Source organism: Heterodontus francisci, chromosome 24 (genome assembly GCF_036365525.1).
Source record: "Heterodontus francisci isolate sHetFra1 chromosome 24, sHetFra1.hap1, whole genome shotgun sequence".
Classification (NCBI taxonomy): domain Eukaryota; kingdom Metazoa; phylum Chordata; class Chondrichthyes; order Heterodontiformes; family Heterodontidae; genus Heterodontus; species Heterodontus francisci.
In genome coordinates this window covers 63,102,576-63,122,419 of record NC_090394.1, presented here as the reverse complement: position 1 = coordinate 63,122,419, position 19,844 = coordinate 63,102,576, and the positions used below count along the sequence as shown (strand labels likewise).

Here is a 19,844-nt window from a genome sequence, read left to right as displayed (position 1 = left end):
GTGAGAAGGGCTGAATCCGAGAGATAAGTGCCTTTGCAGCACTGCTTACGGGCCTGAAGGAGCAGCAAACCCTTCCCACATTATCTGTCTGCCACCATCCCTGCCCCCCTCCACTAACAAACCCCACCCGATGCCATTGGACCTCCCCCGAGCAACATCTACTCGCACCAATCACCATTGGACCCCTTCCCCACGACTGAATCATCCTGCATTAGGATTGTCCTGAAATTGGACTCCCCACCACCCTCCACGATCTCTTCCACCCCGCTCCACTAGATCTACCAGCTCTCAGCTCAGCAGGATTGCGGCCTTGTGATGCAGAAATTCCCATCCGACAGGCCTCCGTCTGGTCAATCAGGTTGGCTGTGGGCAGCAAACCTATAGAAAAAGGCCGGAAGTCTGGCTTTCCCCCACATATTGTGCTGGATTTTAAGAGCCCAATGCCGCTCCTGGCAGCAGGCGAAAAAAATGGCAGCCTGCACAGGCTGCACGCTACATGTCCATCGCGACATACCGCGCAGCGGCTAATTTAAATACCTGGGTCAGCCCGCTCCCACCCCAACCACATGGAGGGAACGGGCTGTCCGACACCGGCAATGGCGTCAGCTGCCTGTGCGCTGGCGTTGACGCCATTTTTAAAGGGGAGCCAGCCCTGCCAGTAAATTTAAATTTTTAAAGAGATACCCCCCAAAATGTACAGAATAAAATTCTAACGCCCCTTTCCCACCGCCCCCCATAACAATTAAATTATGTACCTGCCCTCCACCACCCCCCAAAAACATTTACCTTTGGAATATGGCCTTTCCTCCCTGCCAAACTATACAAAGTTTGCAGTTCACCCCTTCTCACCATCCCCGACACTGATGATGATTATTTGACCCCGTTCCCCCCGCGACCCACCAGTGTCATGTCTACTTTCCCCAGACAGGGAATTGAAGGCACAGGAGTGCCAGCCGCTGTTCTGAACATCACAGCGGGCCCCTAAGATCCCAGGTAAGTGCATGTTAATGTAGTTATTTACATATTTAGATGCAGGTCCCGTCGCCCACCTCGAAGCATTGCCACCGCCAGGAGGATCAGGCCCGGCCCTCCCGGTGTTGGGCTCCGTGGCAGGCCACTGCCAGAATGATCTTCCGCCCCCTCCCCCGCCCCCACTACAGATCCCGACATTGGGAGCTCAGTAAAATCCAGCCCGCTGTGTGGCATTTACTCGACAGCAGGTGTCTTTTCTCCATGCCCAAAGGTCAGCCGTTTTGACAGGCTTGGATTCAAGTCAGGCAGGTAGGACTCCAGGGTAGGCCATAACGGCAGGTGAGTCGATCCCTGACCGTGAAGGTCGGGCGGAGGGACGTGGAGGGAGATGCAGTCTGACCTCCGATCCTGGGCTGTCTGATCCCCATAACGTAGGGGTCACTTTGGGGGCTGGAGGTTATACTTATGGTGGGGAGTTTGTGGGGCTGGGGAAGCTCTCCTGCTCCTCCAGGCCCACAAGCAGTACTGTAAGGGCAATTAACTTCTCCCCAAAGCTGTGCTTGCCTTCCTTCAGCTGCTGGTTTTCCCAAAGCCTGGGAAATATGGCTTTAAACTGGCAAATCAGGTTAAAGTCAGAGGCTGTTAGCCAAATTAAAATACTTAAATGGCCAACCGGCCTCCTAGAAGCAGATTGTCTGCCTGTTCTTTATCCTGCCTCCGTTAAACCTGGAAGTGGGCAAGTTGGAGACTGATTGGGGTCGGGTTTGAGATTTTTAACAGGTTAACATTTGACCTGACTCCAACCCAGCATTTTTGGGCTTAAAGTAGTCTTTGGTAAGAATTGTCATAATTCTGTCCAGGATCTACCAAGCCGCAGTAGAGTGGATGTTGATGAATTTGCACCCCTGGATTAACAGCTGAGACCAAATTCCTGCTGAATGCAACTTTGTACCAAAAGCATAAATTCATAAAATTACTCCTATTTTTGTATGTACAGTTTTAAATAATGCCCAGGGCAATGAGCTCTGTAATACCATTGCCCTATTTCCCATGTCCCCATGGTTCCCCTCTCCTTCCTCCCAGCAATGATCATTTCAGGTCACTTATCATTTTCAAAAATTCCTAACTAAAATACAAATAATATGGATTACACTTGCATGCTTATCCCGTCACGATCAAAACATTTATTTATGCTAACAACTAGTAATTTATTCATCATATTCCTAACACTTCCCTCGCATCAGTTGCAATAATTTATTATGAATTACGTTTTCAAATTTGCTTTCCATCCTAACTTGGCACAGCCTTAAAGCCAAACAGAGTTAAATTTCTTCATCGGTCGCTGTAACTTCTGTAGAAAGCCCAAAGAAATGTTGGCCTAGAAATTTGAGCATGGCCATATTGGGCCTCAGGCCTCAATACCACTGATTCAGCAAGCAGAGATAGGCACTGACATGTTGCGCCTCAGACATTTGACAAAATTATTGACTCAGCCATGGACATCTATATATAAAGTGTAGAGCTAATCTAATGCCATTAAAACACAGTCCAATTTAAAACATATTTCTCCCTATAAATAAAGTTGCTAAGCATACAAACATCGATGGAGAGCAGCACAACTGAATTAGCTAGCTAGCAAGCAAAATAATATGCAATGCCAATGCACACTACTTTTTTTGACAGAATAGAGTTAGCTGCACCATGTCATAGGGTGGTAGATGGACCTTATCAGATGTTCTCTGTGAATTCACAGTGTCAGGAGTGCAAATTCATCTAAGGAACCATGAAGCTCAAGGAAATGATTGTTATTGTGGTTATTGAAGTGAGGCAGTAGAAAAATCAGCAACAGGAAGACAGACCATTTATCACACTGCTGTTGTCACAAGACAATTTAACCTATGATGGTCAATGTTTGTGCAACTTCCCCACCTGCTTGTAATATGTGTCTGAAGACAGGGTAGCCAACAAAAGGGCAGTGATCTCCAAATCAGGAGAATTTTATAAGATGGAGCAGATTGTACTTCAGAAGAGTCACTTAAAACAGAAAAGCAAGGAATGGGGCAGGAAGGGACAGAGATTAACGGTTGGCAGCTAAGAATAGTTTATTCATCTTGACAGGCTGTTAAACTAAGTCCTGGATTCTAAAATACAGAAACAACAGAATCTTTCATGGATAAAATGTCATTTGCTCACCAAAACTAGCGACAAAAGTATGTAAACACAATGACAAAGAAAGAGCACCCTTCAGTTCCTCCAATAAAACAATTCTCTTAAATTCGCTTAGGTCTATGTCTTAGGCTATCCGATTTAACTTTGACAAGATAATTATTAACAAAAAGCTTTTCTGCAAAAAAAATAAGCGATTGTTACTGCATGTATCATTCAGTTACAAAATTTTTAGTCACATCTGTAAGTTTGTACTCCAGACTAATCAATTTATGTCCAAGCCAAATCCCTTCCCTGTTAGCAAAGGTGCACTTTTAACATAATGTAATTGTATGATACAGACAACTTACAAATGACATTGGCCACTCAGGTTATCTGCCCTCAAACTGGATAGTAAATGATGTACATTGCAGTTACTGATTTTGACATACTTGTAAAACTTGTTCTTTAATCCAATTGGCAGCAAAAAATCTGTTTAACAACTGTTTCTAACATGGTAATAGAAGCATAATAAATTTTTATTATGTCTTCCCCGACAGTTTTAAAAACTGAAAATGCAGCATGGATTTTTGTTAAGGAAGCATAGACAGTTCATCATAGATTCAGGTTTATTAAATCTATCCATTACATCGTATTCAATAACTATTGTATATGGGTCAGCAGCATCCTGTTTTTGTCACCTCATTCAGCGCCATTACACCATAGTCTTGTATTCATGAAGAACATACAGTGTTGACTTCTGGAGATTCCTTTGGTTTTCTTGTGGGCTTTTAAAAAAAATTGGAACCCGCCAGAAAACCACGAAGCTGTCCAAAAATTGGAAACCACTGTTCTTGCTCTTAGTACCTGGCAGCTGTGAAACTGCAATTTTTTTTAAAGCCAGTCTGATCAGAAAGAAGAAGCCAATGGGAAATTTCTCAACCCTGAAATTACCAATCACGGACCTCAAAATGTTTTACCACAGGCACTGGTGTCCATGTACAAATACATTGTTACCTAATAGGCATCCTAAGGCAACTCGCCAGTAAAGTGGAATGGAATATTGAGCTTCTACGATGGCAGCAACTGCCCTTAGGTAAGTGGTTAAAGGGGGAAAGGGATGATTAGGTGGGTGGACAATTGGGTCAGAAAGCAGGAGCAATGGGGTGCAGCAACAACAATCAGGGAGGAAGTGGCAGCAACTGGGAGAGTTGTGGTGATCGGGCTGCAGGTGAAGTAGTAGTGATTGGGGATGGAGTAGTTGTGATTGCAGGAAGTGTTGCAACTGGGGGGGTAGTGATGGCAAGTGGACTGGTGGCTGACAGCAGTCTGCGAGCTTTCAATGTGGGACGGGGTAGAGCACTCCTGCTCCTCCCGGCTCCATATTCAGGTAAGTGTATTATAAAAACATAGACCTTGTTGGTTGTAACCTGGTTATCCTGAGTCCTAAAGGCAAACCAGCCTTGCAGTGAGGTCCTCAAAGAGGTGTTAGGCCCCGTAAATGCATATGCAAAAGGCTTACTGCCTATTTCAAACATGAGCACTGCATTTTGGCCTTTACTGATCTGGTAAGCAGCAGACCTCAGGCTTGTAACGACCAGGTGCTCTCTGCCCACCATATTGGAGTATAAGGAGGCCATTAAGCAGCTGAAATACGGGTATTCCACGGCTAAATTTGTAGGCCGGTGCAACCATTCTACTCCATTTCTCCAGAATTTCTGTGGACCTTCCATTCCCCCCAACATTCATCCCCAGCATACCTAGGCTTACTTGGAAGCTCAAGCCTGTGAATGACCTTATTAACAAGAACCAGACCAGATCTATCATGTTATTCTGTCTTGCATCATATAACCACAATTTAATGCTTTGTTTCTGTGCCGCTGGTTATTATACAGGGACAAGATCTTCCCTTAGGGCATTGCTGAAATGCACAAAATTAATCACAGTGTCATAAATAGATCACATTTCACTTTTGGGAGCAGTGCTTATAATAGATTGCAATCAGCAGGCAGGGACTCTGATCCAAATTACAGAATCGGCTGGTTATAATTAGGCTTTGCATTTTTGAAAAACTTTAACTGAATTATTTCATTAAATCCTACTGATCAGGGCGTTTTTTTATCATGAACATTTTAACTGATTTATAAACTATAAAATTCTTCTCGCTCCTCTCTTGAGCAAATGATCACAGTGTTATATAGAATTACATAGGATATACAGCACAGAAACAGGCTATTAGACCTAACCAGTCCATGCCAGTGTTTATGCTCCACATGATCCGTCCTGATCTAACTCTATCAGCATAAACCTCAATTCCTTTCTCCCTCATGTGTTTATCTAGCATCCCTTAAATGCATCAACTACTCCCTGTGGTAGCGTGCTCGCAATCTTGCCACTCTCTTGGTAAAGTTTCTTCTGAATTCCTTATTTGATTTCTTGATATTTTACATTGATGGCCTTTAACTTTACTCTTCCCTGTAAGTGTACAATTTTAAAGGCCTCAACTAGGTCACCCCTCAGCCTTTTTTCAGGAGAAAAGAGACCAAGCTTGTTCATTCTTTCCTGATAGGTATGACTTTGCAGTATCATCCTTGTAAATATTTTCTGCAGCCTCTCCAGTGCCTCTATATACTTTTTATAACATAAAGCACTGTACACAGTACTCCATGTATGGTCTAACCAAGGTTCAATACAAGTTTAGCATAACTTTGGTACCTTTCAATTCTATCCCTCTAGAAATAAACTTTAGTGCTTGTTTTTTTTTGTTGCTATTTTTAGGGATTCGTGTGTTTGTACTCTCAAAAGCCTTTGCTCCTCTACTCCATTTAGATTTTTACCTTTCAAGTAAGTGAATAAAGTTAGGTCACTGAACTAAAACTCATCTCACCACAGCACATGGATTTTAAAAACACTGCAGCCATTAATGGGATGAAGGGACAGAGTGTGTTGTAGCCAAATTTGCTGACACTACAAAGATGGGTAGGAAAACAAGTTGTGAGGAAGACACAAAGTGTCTGCAAAGGGATATAGATAGGTTAGTGAGTGGGCAGGAATTTGGTGGAAGGGGTATAATGTGGGAAAATGTAAGGTTGTCCACTTTGGTAGAAAGAATAGAAAAGAATATTATTTAAATGGAGAGAGACTGCAGAATGCTATGGTACAGAGTGATCTGGGTGTCTTTGTACATAAATCATAAAAAGTTAGCATGCAGGTACATCAAGTAATTAGGAAGGCAATGGAATGTTGGCCTTTATTGCAAGGGGGATAAAGTATAAAAGTAGATAAGTCTTGCTACAGATGTACAAGGCATTGGTGAGACTGCACCTAGAGTACTATGGACAGTTTTGATCTTACTTAAGGAGGGATGTACTTGCACTGGAAACAGTTCAGAGAAAGTTCACTAGGCTAATTCCTGGGATGAAGGGGTTGTCTTATGAGGATAGCTTGAGCAGGTTGGACCTATACTCATTGGAGTTTAGAAGAATGAGAGGTGATCTTATTGAAACATATAAGATTCTGAGGGGGCTTGACAGGGTAAATGCTGATCGGATGTTTCCCCTCATGTGGGAATCTGGATCTAGATAGTATAAAAATAAGGGGCCTCCTATTTAAGATGGATATGAGGAGGAATATTTTCTCTCAGAGGGTCATTACTCTTTGGAATTCTCTACCCCAGAGAGGAGTGGAGATTGGATCATTGAATATATTCAAGGCTGGGCTAAATAGATTTCTGATCTACAAGGGAGTCAAGTGTTATGGAGGGGTCTGCAGGAAAGTGATATTAAAGTCACAATCAGATCAGCCGTGATCTTACTGTATGGCAGAGGAGGTTCAAGGGACCAAACAGCCTACTCCTAGTCTTATTTCTTATGTTCATTATCTGGTCCAGATTGTTTACAATCTCGACATCCTTCTCAACTCTGAGCTGAGCTTTCAACCCCATATCTTCTCCATTACAAAGACGGCCTATTTCCATCCTTCTAACATTGTCCACCTCTGACCAGCCTCAGCTCATCTATCAATTAAACCCTTATTTCTGCCTTTATGATTGCTAGTCTCAACTATTCCAACACTCTTCTGGCTAGTTTCCCATCCCCTAACTTTGCCTCATCCAATGCCCATATCCTATCACACACCAAGTCTGGTTCAGTCATCATCCCTGTGCTCGCCTCACATTGAGTTTTATTTTCCCAACATGTCAAATTCAAAATTTTAAGTCTTGTGTTTAAACCTTTCCATGGTCTTGTCTCTCTCTAATGTTGCAACCTTCTTCAGAGCTGCAAAGCCACATTTGAAATCTTCATTCTTGTTGCTCCAGCCTCCAGTATAACCCTCCTCCTTTCTCCCCATCATTGAAGGGTGTATTTAATTATCCTGTCTCCACATTCTGAAATTTCCTCCCTAAACCCCTTCATTTTTCCAACTCGCTATCCTGCTTTAAGACCTGACTTAAAATCCACCTCCTGTGGCCAAGTAGCATTTGACTCTCAAATTTAAAAGCAATAGGCTTGTGCATTCCTATAGTTTGTTCCAATTTTGTCCCCTCCTCTCCAGTAGCTGCTGAAGCAACAACAACTTGCATTTAACCTAGGAAAAGAATTCCACAAGTGCTAGCAGCCCTTCAGCAGTACATCCAAATTATCATTCTTGATATGCGAGGCTAGACAGTGAGCACTGGAAAGCTATTCAAGCCTAGAAGGCATCACAATTGAGTGTGAACATGTCTTCACCCAATGTCCACACACACTCTTTCCAGAAAACATGGATCTGCTCAGGCATGCTCACAGTACATAAGGTAAGAAATAGTGTGCATCAGTAGAGCACAAAAGTAGTGACAATGTAGAACTTGCTAGCCCATGGAGTGGGAAGCTAGATATGTACGAGAGAGGGAAAGGAACAGAGGATATGTAGATAGGGTGAGATTAAGTAAAGTGGGAGGAGGCTCGTGTGGCACATAAACACCTGTAGGACTGAAAGGCCTGTTTCTGTGCTGTAGAATTCTATATCATATTATTTCACTGACACACTATAGTGCAAATATGAATGAAGAGTCCTTTGTTTCAGCCACAAAGAGGTTTAAAACAAAAAAGCAAAAAACTGCAGGTGCTGGAAATCTGAAACAAATACAAAAAATTCTGGAAATGCACAGCAGCCTCTGTGGAGAAGAAGTGGAATGAATGTTTTGGGAGTGGTACCGTTGAAGCAGAAAAGTTTAAATATGGGGCTGGAAACCAATAGTGGCCCGTCCACGTGGGCCGCACATTACAGTGTCGCCGCGATCCTAAGCGCGGAAACTCATTTAAATAGCCGGGGTGTACCGCACCCCCCCCCCCCTCCAAACCAATGACGTAGAGGAGGTGGGCTGTCCATCCCCGGCAATGGTGTCAGCTGCCTGTGCACTGACACATTTTTAAAGGGCTTCAATCCCTTACTTTTAATTTAAATATGTAAAGTAACAGATAACAAAAAAAATTAAATACATTCATTTTCCCCTCTCCCATCCCCCAATAACCATAACATTTATTACTTGCCCTCACCCCCTCAAAACACTTACCTTGACCACCTGACCTTCCCATCCCCCCCCCCCCCCCAAAGTGCATAGACTTTAACCTAAAACCCTTCCCACCATCCCCGACACCAATTATGTCACTTTGACTGTGCTCCCCCCACCACACTGAGAAACTTACCTCCTCCCCGCCCCCACCAACCAGATTTCCACCTCGCACGGGAGTGCCAGCCAACGGCACGAAGATTGCACCGGGACAGACAGCGGGAATGTAAGTGTAATTAATTCATTGATTTTGATTTATTTAAATGGTGATTCCATCACTGAGCGGCAGGTGGGGGGGGGCCAGTTGCTGGCGGCCACAAGGACTTGCCGCCGCCAGCAATATCGGGGCCAGACTCTCCTGGCATCAGAGTGCGTGGCAGCCCTCCCCCGGAGGCATTTCCCCCCACCCCCTGCCCGCCACGACCCCCGGTGTCGGGGGTGGGGGGAGTCTGTAAAATTTAGCCCATGGTTTAATTTGATACATACAAACCTTCAATTGGCTTAACCTCATTGTGCCCATTCCTTTGAACATGAAAAGAACACTGCCTTCTGAACAAGCGAAACTCAAATTGTAAAAATGAAGTGGCCAACAGGAAGAGTGAAAAGAGTAAAGCCACCAATGGCAGTCTGTACTCACACAGATTTAATATTTTTCCTGCATGGCACATTGCTTCTCGCACAGGTTCCAGTCAATTTATCCACATCTTCCACGATGACAAATGGGGTTTCCTCCAAAGTGACGATGGTTAGGTGACTGTCATCTACCTCACTGTCTGCAAAGGAATTAAATCTTGGCCACACAGGATATTTCAGTGCCAGGCTTTGGTTTTCCCACTTCCCAACCTGTAACATGAAGATACCAATGTCATTTACATGTTCAGTCAGGTTTCCCAGGAGAAAGGCAAATGTTAGCAACAACTAATTGCATTTATATGAATGTAGTAAATCATCCCAATGTGCTTCACAGGAGCATAATCAAACAAAATTTGTCATCAAGCCACATAACGAGATATTAGGGCAGGTGATCCAAAGTTTGGTCAAAGAGGTAGATTATAAGGAGCTTCTTAAATAAGGAGAGGAAGAGAGGTGGAGAGGTTTAGGGAGAGAACTTAGGGCCTTGGCAGCTGAAGGTACAGCCACCAATGGCAGTATGATGGAAGTCAAAAAATGCACAAAAGGCCAGAAATGGAGGAGCAGAAAGATCTTAAGAGGGTCTTATTGCTGGAGGAGATTACAGAGATAGGAAAAGGCGAGGACAAGGAGTTCAAGAATGCTAATGTAGAATGCATCCTTCTTCAGCGCAGTGTAAACGTTCTGTTATATCTTATCTGCACTACTTGGGTCTTCACTGAGTTGAGATCATACCACTGAGTAACCGCCACCACCTCCCACCACCTCTGTGACCCCTGTCCTCCATGTAACTTGATTTCAGCTGGAATTCAGAGCCATCTGGGGCAGGCAGATGCATGAGATGCACACCTAGCCATACAGATGTCCACCATTGACATGCCAATGACGGGACCTCATTCCAACCTTGCCAACTTTGGTGAAATCAGCAGTAGAGCACAATGTGGGGTGAGTTATCATTGGGTTGTCTCTCTTGTCCCCCCAGGAAGGTCAGTGGAAGAGCTGTAGAAAACCCATAAAAAGCAGCATAAACTCTTGCAATAGCAGCAGAACATACATACAATGAAGTTACATGATTCAGCAAGCAGAACTTTTACCTTGTAAGTGAGACATGGGTCTGCTCAGGCATGCTCACAGTACATAAGGTAAAAATTAGTGTGCACCGGTGGAGCACAAGGGTAGTGAGAATGTGGAACTTGCTACCACATCAAGTGTTTGAGGCAAATAACATAAATACATTTAAGGGGAAGCCAGATAAGTACATGAGAGAGAATGGATCTAGGGAGTAGCCTCATGGCTCTTCTCTGCACTGGCCCCAGTAACTAGAACTGGACACAGAAGTCAAGATGGGCCTGACCAGAGTTTGAGCATGACTTCCACTGACTTGTATTCTACTGCGTTGGCTGTATAGTTTGACAATGTTATCATTGTTGAATGCTTCTCTGCCTTAGTTGGACATGTTGTGCATCAAATCGACCAAGAGATATAGGTCACTTTCAGCTTCATTCTTGGCTATATCAACATCATTCAAGGAGTATGTGTTGCCCATTTTCCTATCTATTGTGCGCTATTTTACGCTTGGCTGTATTGAATTTCTTTTCAATCCTTCCGCTAGCATATTTTATCTAACTTTTTCTGTAATTTCTAAGCTGCATTCTGTGGATCAATTGCCTCTCCTAGTTGGTAACATCTGGAAATTTGAGCAGTGTGCATTGAATTTCTAAAACTAAGTCATTGACGTAAATTAGTAGTGGTCCCAGCATTAGGCCTTGTGGCACCTACTCAGTACATCCCACACTCCAACATAACTTCTCTAGCAATTTCGTAACCATTCCCAAGATTTGCCCTGAATCCCCATAGCTTTGAGCCTTTTGTGTGCTGGAAGTCTATGTATGTCATGCTATAAGGCTTTCCAGACTCCATTTGAATTGTCATTTCCTCAAAGAGGCCAAGAAAATTAGTTAGGCAGGATATGCCCCTTCTTAATCCATGTTGACTAATCTTTACCCTGTTATTATTGTACAGATAAACCTCAATTGTACTTATGATAATCAATTATTCTGCATGACAGTGAAAAAAGCCAAATGATTAAGTTGCTACCTCTGTCTGTTTTGTCACCCTTTTGAATATAGACACCACATTAGAATTACCTAGCATGCACAGCACAGAAACAGACCATTTGACCCAACTGTCCAAATCGGTGTTTATGCTCCACACAAGCCTCCTCCCATCCATCTTCATCTAACTCCATTAGCATAACCTTCTATTCATTTCTCCCCAACGTGTTTATTTAGCTTACCCCTAAGTGCTAGTTGCCCCAACTACTCTTTATGGTAGCAAGTTCTACATTCTAACCATTCTGGATAAAGAGATTAGCCTCTCTCCAATTTACTGGCATTTTGATAGTGACAATTAACTCTCTCGTAATGATTTAGAATGCCTTACAAATCTGCGCCGTAGTCTCACTCATCACACTGGAATAAATACCACTGGCACAAGCTTGATGGGCCGAATGGCCTCCTTCTGTTCTGTATCATGCTATGGTTCCATAACTGAGAATTTATTTGGTTGGAGCCCTTTAAGTCTGATTTAATTTACTGTTTGGTGGCTAATAATAAATTAAGCTAAGCCTTATATGCAGTCCTTTCTGCAGCTTTGAGTTCATAGAAATCATAATTTTTAAGCTTCAGCATAACTCATTTTTTGTTGCATTTGCATCAGCTAGACAGTTATCTCAATGACTTCCAATATAACGTCTTGTGACCTTTTCTACTCTCCTCTGACTTTTGTACAGAACCATTAGTTTTCTGAAATAAAAACAGATAGTGCTGGAAGGCCAGAAGGCATTTGACAAGCTGCCACATAATAGGTTATTGCACAAAGAAGGAGTTCATGGTGTAGGGGGTAACATATTAAGATAGAAGATTGGCTGGCTGGCAGAAACAGAGAGTATGCATAAATGGGTCCCTTTTCTGATTGGCAGGATGTGACAAGTGGAGTCCCACAGGGGTCTGTGCCGGGGCCTCAACCTTTTACAATTTATATCAATGACTTAGATGAGGGGAGCGATGGCATGGTAGCTAAATTTGCAGATGGTACAAAGCTAGGTAGGAAAATATGTTGTGAAGTGGACAGAAGGAGCTTGCAGACCAATATAGATAGGTTGAGTGAGGGGGCTAAATCTGGCAGATGGAGTATAATGCGGGAAAATGTGAAATTGTTCGCTTTGGCAGGAAGAATAAAAAAGCAGAGTATTACTTAAATGGAGAACGACTGCAGAACTCCAAGGTGCAGAGGGATCTAGGTGTTCCAGTGCATGAGTCACTAAAAGTTAGTATACATATACAGCAAGTAATAAAGAAGGATAATAAAGTAATAAAGAAGGAATGCTATCCTTTATTATTAGAGGAATTGAAAATAAAAGTAAGAATGTTATACTTCAGTTATACAGGGCATTGGCAAGACCACATCTCGAATACTGTGTGCAGTTTTGGTCTCCTTATTTAAGGAAGGATGTGAATGCGTTGGAGCCAGTTCAGAGGAGGTTTACTACATTGATAAGCGGGTTGTCTTATGAGGAAAGGTTGGACAGACTGGGCTTGTTCTCACTGGACTTTAGAAAAGTGAGGGGAGACTTGATTGAAGTATATAAGAGCCTGGAGGGGTCAGTTGGCTAGACAGCTAGAGTGGGACATAAAAAGACGCCAAGAGGGTGGGTTCAATTCCCATCCCGGCTGCGGTAGTTTATGGATGCCTGCCTCCTCGTCTTGCCCACGCTTTAGGAGTGATAACCCTCAAGCTATATATCACCAACTGTCTTTCTCTCATGGGAAGAGATGCCTATGGTCCTTTGAGACTATGGTTACAACAACATAAGATCCTGAACAGTCTTGACAAGGTGGATGTGGGAAGGATGTTTTCTTTTGTGGGTGAGTCCAGAACTAGGGGGGCATTGTTTTAAAATTAGGGGTCACCCTTTTATGAGAGGAGAAATCTTTTCTCTGAGGGTTGTGCGACTTTGGAACTCTCTACCTCAGAAGGTGATGGAGGCGGGGTCATTGAATAGTGGAGGTAGATAGATTCTTGTTAGGCAAGGGAATCAAAGGTTATTGGGGGTAAACAGGAGTGTGGAATTCCAGACACAAACAGACAGCCATGATCTTATTGAATGGTGCAGCAGACTCGAGGGGCCAAATGGCCTACTTCTGCTCCTAATTCATATGAGGTAACGTTTGAAACATTAACTGTTTCTCTCTCCACCGATGCTACCAGACCTGCTGAGTATTTCCAGTACTTCCTGTTTTTATTTCAGATTTCCAGCATCTGCAGTATTTTGCTTTTACATTACTTTTCTGACTCCAGTTTTATCTTTTTGCTTTTTACATCACTAAGCAGAAATGCTAGACTGCATTTCCAAGTAAGAACCTTTTATTTGTAAAAGCCTTTCGTGGCTCAGATATTCTGTCTCAGCACTTAAAGAGGTATGGGTTAATCAAGGGCTGTCGGTATGGATTTGTAGAAGTCATGTAATGCTGGAAGGTAGCATATAGGTTTAGGGAATGCAGTGTATGCGCTATAATTGAGTTTTGAAAAGCACTTGAGAAAGTGCCACGTAAGAGATTTGTGAAGACTAAAGCCCAGGACATTAAAGAGGTAAATAGTAAAAGCTTATATCCACTGTTTTTCAAAATAATAAGTAGGAGTATTAGCGACCTAAAGGAGTAGTTAGAATATAGAATACATGACTTCAGGTGGCTATTGAAGCCAAATCAATCATCATATAAAGGCTGCAAGAAGCAACATTTAAAGGGGCATTACACAGGAGGTAAACTAATATAGGGAAAAGGCAGGGTACTGGAATCCAAGCCAGTAGTTCTGGTGTGAAGCAAACAATGGCACAAATGAGGAATGGTCTGAGTAGCATGTCTTTACTGAAACGCATGAGATTTTATGTTACTTGCAATAGCTGGTACTATATAGATATCTACATACATGGATGCACATAATCAATCAATAGTACACAAGATGATCTAGTTGTAGATCTAAGGTAGCTGTTTCGACATAGATAGTCACTTTGCTAAACTTCCAGAATTGTCCATATCCTTTGTTGTTTTTACTCACAACTGAATCCAGATACATACTTTGCCAATAAATATTATTCTAGGATCAAGGCTGCTACGGATTGCAAATAAAAATAACCAATTTGCTGATGTTTGCAGCACATTTCACACATTATATCAATAATTCAACCTAAGCAAAAGCAGAAAACAATATACTGCGTATATATTATTAAAACATTGCATCTGAGTTTGTTCCTGTCTGCACCATTTGTCACATTTGTTGTCACATCTTTTCTGCCCAATTTTTTCCATTCTAATTTCTTATGTCCACACTTACACTAAGTTTCACCTGTTTGGCTGTTGCTCCCTGTTGGATGATCTTCGGATTCTGCACAACCAGCGCGTTCTTTAGTCATAGAGTCATACAGCACTAAAACAGGCCCTTCGAACCGAACCCGGGTCGTTTTGGGGTGTAAATGGAAACACTAGCATGCCAGTTGCGCCCTGATGTCATAGGAAGACCAATTTTGCATGGTCCCCTTGCTCACCAGTTTCGGCACAGGGGTTCCCATTTGCACCTGAACGAATTGCTAGGTTATTATTGTTGGAGAAGCTGGGGCTGTTCTGCTTGGAGAAGATTAAGAGGAGATTTGATAGAGGTGTCCTGAGAGGTCTGGACAGAGTACATAGGGAGAAATTGTTCCCATTGGTGGAAGGATCAAGAAACAGAGGGCACTGATTTAACGTGATTGACAAAAGTAGCAATGCTGACATAAGGAAAAACTTACACAGCGAGTGCTTAGGATCTGGAATGAACTGCCTGAGAGTGTGGTGGAGACAAATTCAACCATGACTTTCAAAAGAGAATTGGACAATTATCTCAAATGAAAAAATTTGCTGGGCTACGGGGAAAAGGCAGGGGAGTGGGGCTAAGTGATTTGCCCTTGCAGAGAACCGGCACGGACATGACAGGTTGAATGGCCTCCTTCTGTGCTTTAACCATTCCGTGATTCTATTTTCTCAAAGTGATTTCTCCTCATATGTCAGTTGGCTTGAAATGCTGAAGTCTGCCATTAATTGTTTTCATTTTTGATAAATTTTTGGTTCATCCTGGCAGCTTACAAAAGACAGTTATAAAAGATGCAGATAAAATACACTTATAAAAAACATTGAATGTATCTTCCCCATAGTTCTAGCACTAAGCTTGCCAGCCTTTGTGCTTCCTACTATTGTTAACAGTGGAAATGTGGACCTCCCCAGTGCAAGAATTCAACCTTGTCCTTAGAGCAGACTTGCTTTCAACCTATATGGTCTTGTTAGTAGACATGTGACTACCTGGGATGGCTTCCACTGTGTGATTCTCAAATTCAAAAGATATATATGTCTTATTTGTAGATTCTAAAGCACTCATTTTAACTTGGGACAAGAGTCGTGCATGCACGGGCCAAGGCAGAGCATAACCCATCCCAACTCTGGCAGCACGAGGCCTGGGAGACTTTAACTTCCAAGCCATATCTGCATAGGCCCCAAAACTGGTGGGAAGCAGCTGCTGGTTGGTAGATGGAAGCAGAATGCCGGAGAGCGGGAGACTGCTGCCTGGGACCAAAGGGACAGAGTCCAGTCCTCAGGTCAATGGTTGGGAAGATATTCAAGAGCAGCCTCACAATCAGGCAGGTGGGGGGGGGGCGGGGGCGCAGTGGTGAAAAACTGAGGCATAGAGGAGCTAAACTTCCCTTGTGGGGCACAGAGAAGGCACACTAGTTCCTCCAGGCCCCACGAGGAAAGTCTAAGGAAAACCATTTACCTTTTTTGGGCTTCTTTTGGCCCCGGCTTCTTTTCCCGCTACATTGGCCTGGCACAGAAGCAACAGCAGCTTTCCCACATAGGCCTCTGGTTAAAATTGGGGTTGATCCCCAAAGCGTAATAAAGAAGGAACCTGCTGGCATCTGCAGGGCTTCCCTCTCGCCTGCTCAGAAAAGCAAGTTAAAATCAGGACCTGTGTCAAGCCCACAGACAATTTTTATCTGACCACATGCCTGGTTACCATCAGGCAGACAGGATTAAAATTAGCCCTTATGTTTCTGATTGACTACTTCTGAAGTAAAGGAAGAAAGAACTTGCATTTACATAACCTGGTGATCTCAGAACGTCTGAAAGTGGTTTACAGTATTTACAGCAGTAATGTAGGAAATGTGGCAGCCAATTTTGCGCACAGCAATATCCCACAAACAGTAATGTGGTACAGGCCAGATAATCTGTTCTTTGGTAACTTTGATTGAAGGATAAATATTGGCCAATATACCAGGGAGAACTCAACTGCTCTTCTTCAAAATAGTGCCATGGGATCTTTTACATCCACCTGCAAGGGCAGATGGGGCCTCAGTTTAACATCTCATCCGAAAGATGGCACCTCCAACAATACAGCACTCCCTCTGTGCTGCACTGGAGTGTCAGCTTAGATTTTGCGCTCAGGTCTCTGGAGTAGAACTTAAACCTTCTGACTTAGAGGTGAGAGTGCAACCTGTTGAACCAAGGCTGAAGTAGGATTCTTTTTTACCTGCACTATTCTGCTTGCAATAATCATACGACATTTTGCTTTCAGCCCTCTGGTCTGTGGTGGGCATTTTCTTTATGTGTATAAATCTATTTTAAGAGTTTAATTTCTCTCCCCTACTCCTTGTCTTTCCCAGATTCCAGACTTTCCCCTTCATTCTCCTCTCCCTTCTTGTCCACTCCCCCGTCACCCTCTCTCTCTCCCCTTTCTCCCGCCCATTGCCTTTCTTCCCCTCCTCTCCCTTCTCATTCCCCCTTTCCACCTTTACTTCTGCCCCTCCCTTCCTACCCTCTCCCCATTTTGTCTCCCCTGCTCTTCCCTTTCTTCCTTCTGATTCCCCTTTTCTCCTTTCGCTGCTGTCCCTCTTCCCAAACATCTTTTTGATGTCTTTATTTTAAAATGGAGAAAATAAATACTGCTCAGTGGGGTGGGTGTAATCCTGCTCAGTGCTGGTGTGGGATTAGGGGCTGAAATCATGGGCAGAAGCAGAGTGTGAAATCTTGCTCCAAAGGGGAGTGGGGTTAGGGGATGGCGTTCTTGCTCAATGGGTGTGGGTGGGCCAATATATCTGCTCAGTAAGAGGTTCTTCTTGGTCATTTGGTCAGTTCATCAATTCACAGTGGCATAAGTTTTATCTGAAAGGTTGGCGCTTGGATTTCCCAAGTGTTTTATGAGGGGATGTCACATGACATGAGGTGCTCTCCATTGTAATCAATTGGTTACATAACATTATGTTTACAGCACCTGGTACAGATGCAATATCATAAACAAAACTTCAGAACACTCACCATTTTTAATATATAATATATAAATGTGGCAGTGCAATATTGCATCTATTGACTTGCTGTACTTAATGAGCTGAAAAGTAAAAATCATGCAGCTAAGGAATGTTTTATACTTGAATTAGAAGTTCTTATTAATGCATTATGCTTTGAGCAGGAATCCTGAACAATGGCAATGAACTAGAAGGGGTTTGGATAACAGCATCCTTATAATGTGAGTGAAAGAGTTGGAGAAGGGTAAATCTATCCCATGTAAGTGAATTGGAAAGTGTTTGGAAAACAGTAGCATTCCATTATGGTGATTGATTTTGTCAGTAGCTCAAATTATCACTACATCCAACTGATCAATAGAGCAGCAGGTAGCAACCCCTATGTGTGCTCCTGATCCCTTCATCTATGATGTGTACTGAGCTGTACCTTTAAGGACTTCCTCAGTCTTTTTTCTTTGAGTTTGTGAGACGTTAGTGATGCTGCTGATTCAATAGCTATAGATTCAAAGGCATTCTAGCGCTTTTATTCTGTTACACTCATTGATCTCAATCTATGACTGGCATTCTGAGTGGAGCACTACTCAGCTATTTAATGTATTAGCAAGTGCTCATCCTCAGAATCCAGTTAACTAGTTAAGGACAATTAGCAGACTATTAATATGGTCTAATCTGTTGATATGTTAGATTGTCTATGAATAATGTCCTATTTCATTAATATGATCGATTGTGCAGTGTATTGGTGTTACAGCTAAGGCAATTGTTTTCAGCAAAGGGTACTGTGACCACAACATCTTAACTACACTGGGCACAATAAATGGTTGGAATAATACAGGGCTGAATTTTTAGGTCCCGCCAGGGGCGGGGGTAATAATACCGGCATTGACCAGCATGCCAGTTTCCCAGCACCATTCCCGGCGCTGGCGGGTTTCACCATGGTGGGGGGAGGGCAGCTCCGAGAACCTGCCTGAACCGTTAATAGCTGTAATTAAGATGGATAGAGAGCTCATTGGGGACCATGTTCAGATTTTAGTGGGGATGCATGAGCTGCATGCTCGTCAGGGGGAGACCAAGTGCATAGAGGTGGACAGACAGTGGGGAACCACTCATGGTCACCCTAGGGAATTAGATGGGCCCCATCAAAGGGTGAACAGCACAGAGGGGGTGGGGGGCTCAGCGATTGGCACACAGGTGCCATCGGAGGCTGCGGGGAGAGTGGTCAGTAAGCGCTCAGGCAGTGCAGGGGGTCGTCACCCTCCTGGCATCACGGGGTCATAAGAGGAGGGGGAAAGGCTTCTAGACACAATTGGGAGGTCACCTGAGCACAAGGAAGATAGCAGCTGGCAATGAGAATAGTCTCAGATTTCGGGTCCTGTGGCGATGAGGAGCAACACCCTCCACAGGAGGAGCAGAGCCCTAAGCATCAGGAGGGCAGAGGAGAGGGGAAAGGGGCAAGAAGGACATGGAGGCCATACCTCCAGCATGGGATCTACCGCCAAAGATGGTACTACCGTGAAATGACTGAGAACCAGTGCCAGAGGAGACTATTCAGGCAGATGGTAACAAAGATTTGTGCCCTCATCGCGAATGACCTCACGCCTCGCAGTATATCCTGCCAGTATGCACGTGGTGGTCGTCCTCGTCATGGAGGAGCCAGTAGGTACACCTCCAGAGGCTGCTGCACTGGTGTCATTGCAGGGGTAGCCTCTGTCACTGGGACCTGCTGTACAGATGCTCCCTCAGTCAAAGAGGCCAAGGAGGTCGATGATGATGATGGGGCCACATGAGGGGTTGGTACCCTTATCCTCCTTGGTCACTGCCTCAGCCCTTGGCTGGTGCTCTTGGGGCACAACTGGCATCCCCTCCAAACATGTCTGCTCCATCAGAGCCACTGACTGCTCCAGGCTACACCATGTGGTATGCATCCTGTGGACGTCAGAGCGCATTTCCTGCATGCAGCTGCATATGGCTCTCCACAAGATTGGCTACTCTCTCAGTGAAGGAGCTCATGCACTCAAAGCCCTGAGTGATGGTGGCACACATGAACTGGATGGACTCTGACCTCAGGGAACTCAGACATGTGGGAGCACATCTGTTGCTGCTGATCTAAGTTGAGCCTCCTTTCCCGTTACTCTCGAAGACTTGCATCTGTGACCAGATGAACAG

The 19,844-nt window shown here is 43.8% G+C and overlaps 1 protein-coding gene across 5 annotated transcripts in view; it reads right to left on the bottom strand.

The window, feature by feature from the left end:
- Positions 1-19,844, bottom strand: part of grin2aa (glutamate receptor, ionotropic, N-methyl D-aspartate 2A, a) — a 338,560-nt gene that overhangs the window by 95,955 nt on the left and 222,761 nt on the right. For all 5 annotated transcript variants that reach the window (XM_068056407.1, XM_068056404.1, XM_068056406.1 and 2 more), the window contains exon 5: positions 9,306-9,511. In XM_068056407.1, the coding sequence (XP_067912508.1) occupies positions 9,306-9,511 (206 nt within the window). The remainder of the gene's footprint in view (positions 1-9,305; positions 9,512-19,844) is intronic.